At 35.6% G+C, this 1590-nt stretch overlaps 1 protein-coding gene across 1 annotated transcript in view; it reads left to right on the top strand.

Annotated features, from left to right (window-relative positions):
• Positions 1–1590, top strand: part of CBG21463 — a gene marked incomplete at both ends in the record, with an annotated part of 21509 nt that overhangs the window by 4578 nt on the left and 15341 nt on the right. The window contains one exon of the mRNA XM_045243080.1: positions 606–724. Within this exon, the coding sequence (XP_045097311.1) occupies positions 606–724 (119 nt within the window). The remainder of the gene's footprint in view (positions 1–605; positions 725–1590) is intronic.

A 1590-nucleotide genomic window follows, 5' to 3' on the forward strand; every position in this document is an offset into this window, starting at 1 on the left:
CGTGATTTTGTTGCCAATATTCAGGATTGCTCAGTTTTATAACTACAGTAATCTCGAAAAATAGCTCAAAAAAGGCTGAAAATGAGCAATTTTGAGCCAAAAATTGAGATTTTTGAGCCCAGGATTGCTCAGCTTTATAACTACAGTAATCTCGAAAATTTCCAAAAAAAAAGGTCGAAAAATGAGCAATTTTGAGCCGCGAATTGAGATTGCTCAGCCTTAAAACTACAGTAATCCAAAAATGTAGCTCAAAAATGGGGGAAAATGGACAATTTTGAGCCAGAAATCGTGATTTTTTGAGCTAAAAATGACATTGCTCAGCTTTGAAGCTACAGTAATCCAAAATTTTAGCTCAAAAAAGGCTTAAAATGAGCAATTTTGGCCCGGAAAAGTGCATTTTTAAGCCAAAAACTTGAGATTGCTCATGCTTACTACAGCTACAGTAATCCAAGAATCCCGGTTTCGGACGATTTTGGGCACATTTGCAGGCATTTTTGAGCATTTTTGGCTCAATAATCACGAATTTAGGCTCAAAATTGCTGATTTTTCACAATTTTTGGCTTAAAAATCACCAAAATTTCAGCCAAAAATATAAATTTTTTCAGATCGAGAGCCCCGAGAGTACGAATATCTGTATCGTGTGGAGTATGCGATGATGCTCGGTGTCCTACGGCTTCCATCGGACTTCCGAGACGAACATGGCATTCCGATGACGTGGTTAAGGGTGAGCAATGTGGCGTTTTTTTTGGCTGAAATGAGGATTTTAAAGCTATTTTGAGCTGAAATTAGCCTCAAAATCGGCTTTTTCAGCCGAGAAATGGCCGAAATTGATGAAATTCGGGCTACGGTAGCTTGAAACTGAGCAATTTTGGTTTTCGAGCTACAGTAACCCGGAAAATTGGGATTTCGGGCTTTCAGACACATTTTACAACGTTTTCAACGCTGAAAATAACTTCAAAATCGACTTTTCCGACTAGAAACTCGGAAACTAGACGTTTTAGGCTCATTCGGTGTTTGCGGACTTTTCGAGCTACAGTAACCCGAGAAATTCGAAAAATTTCAAAAATCGAGCTAGAAACTTCTAGTTTTTTGCATCTTGAATTCGAATATAGCGATAAAAGTGATTGCGGATTTTCGACACCTACAGTAATCTGGAAATTAAAGAGACAATCTGAGTTTTCACCGATTTCTGATGATTTTTAACAATTTTCACTACCAAATTCGAGTTTCCCGTCTTCGACATGGAAAACTACCGAAAATGACATNTACGCCGGTGTANGAAGATTTTCTTTANGAAGATTTTCTAAGATTTTCTTTAAGAAGATTTTCTTTCGGAAGATTTTCTTTAGGAAGATTTTCTTTACGAAGATTTTCTTTAGGAAGATTTTCTTTAGGAAGATTTTCTTTAAGAAGATTTTCTTTAGGAAGATTTTCTTCTTTAGGAAGATTTTCTTTACGAAGATTTTCTTTAAGAAGATTTTCTTTCGGAAGATTTTCTTTAGGAAGATTTTCTTTAAGAAGATTTTCTTTCGGAAGATTTTCTTTACGAAGATTTTCTTTAAGAAGATTTTCTTTAGGAAGATTTTCTTT

This window comes from Caenorhabditis briggsae, assembly GCF_000004555.2.
Source record: "Caenorhabditis briggsae complete genome, chrII, whole genome shotgun sequence".
Classification (NCBI taxonomy): domain Eukaryota; kingdom Metazoa; phylum Nematoda; class Chromadorea; order Rhabditida; family Rhabditidae; genus Caenorhabditis; species Caenorhabditis briggsae.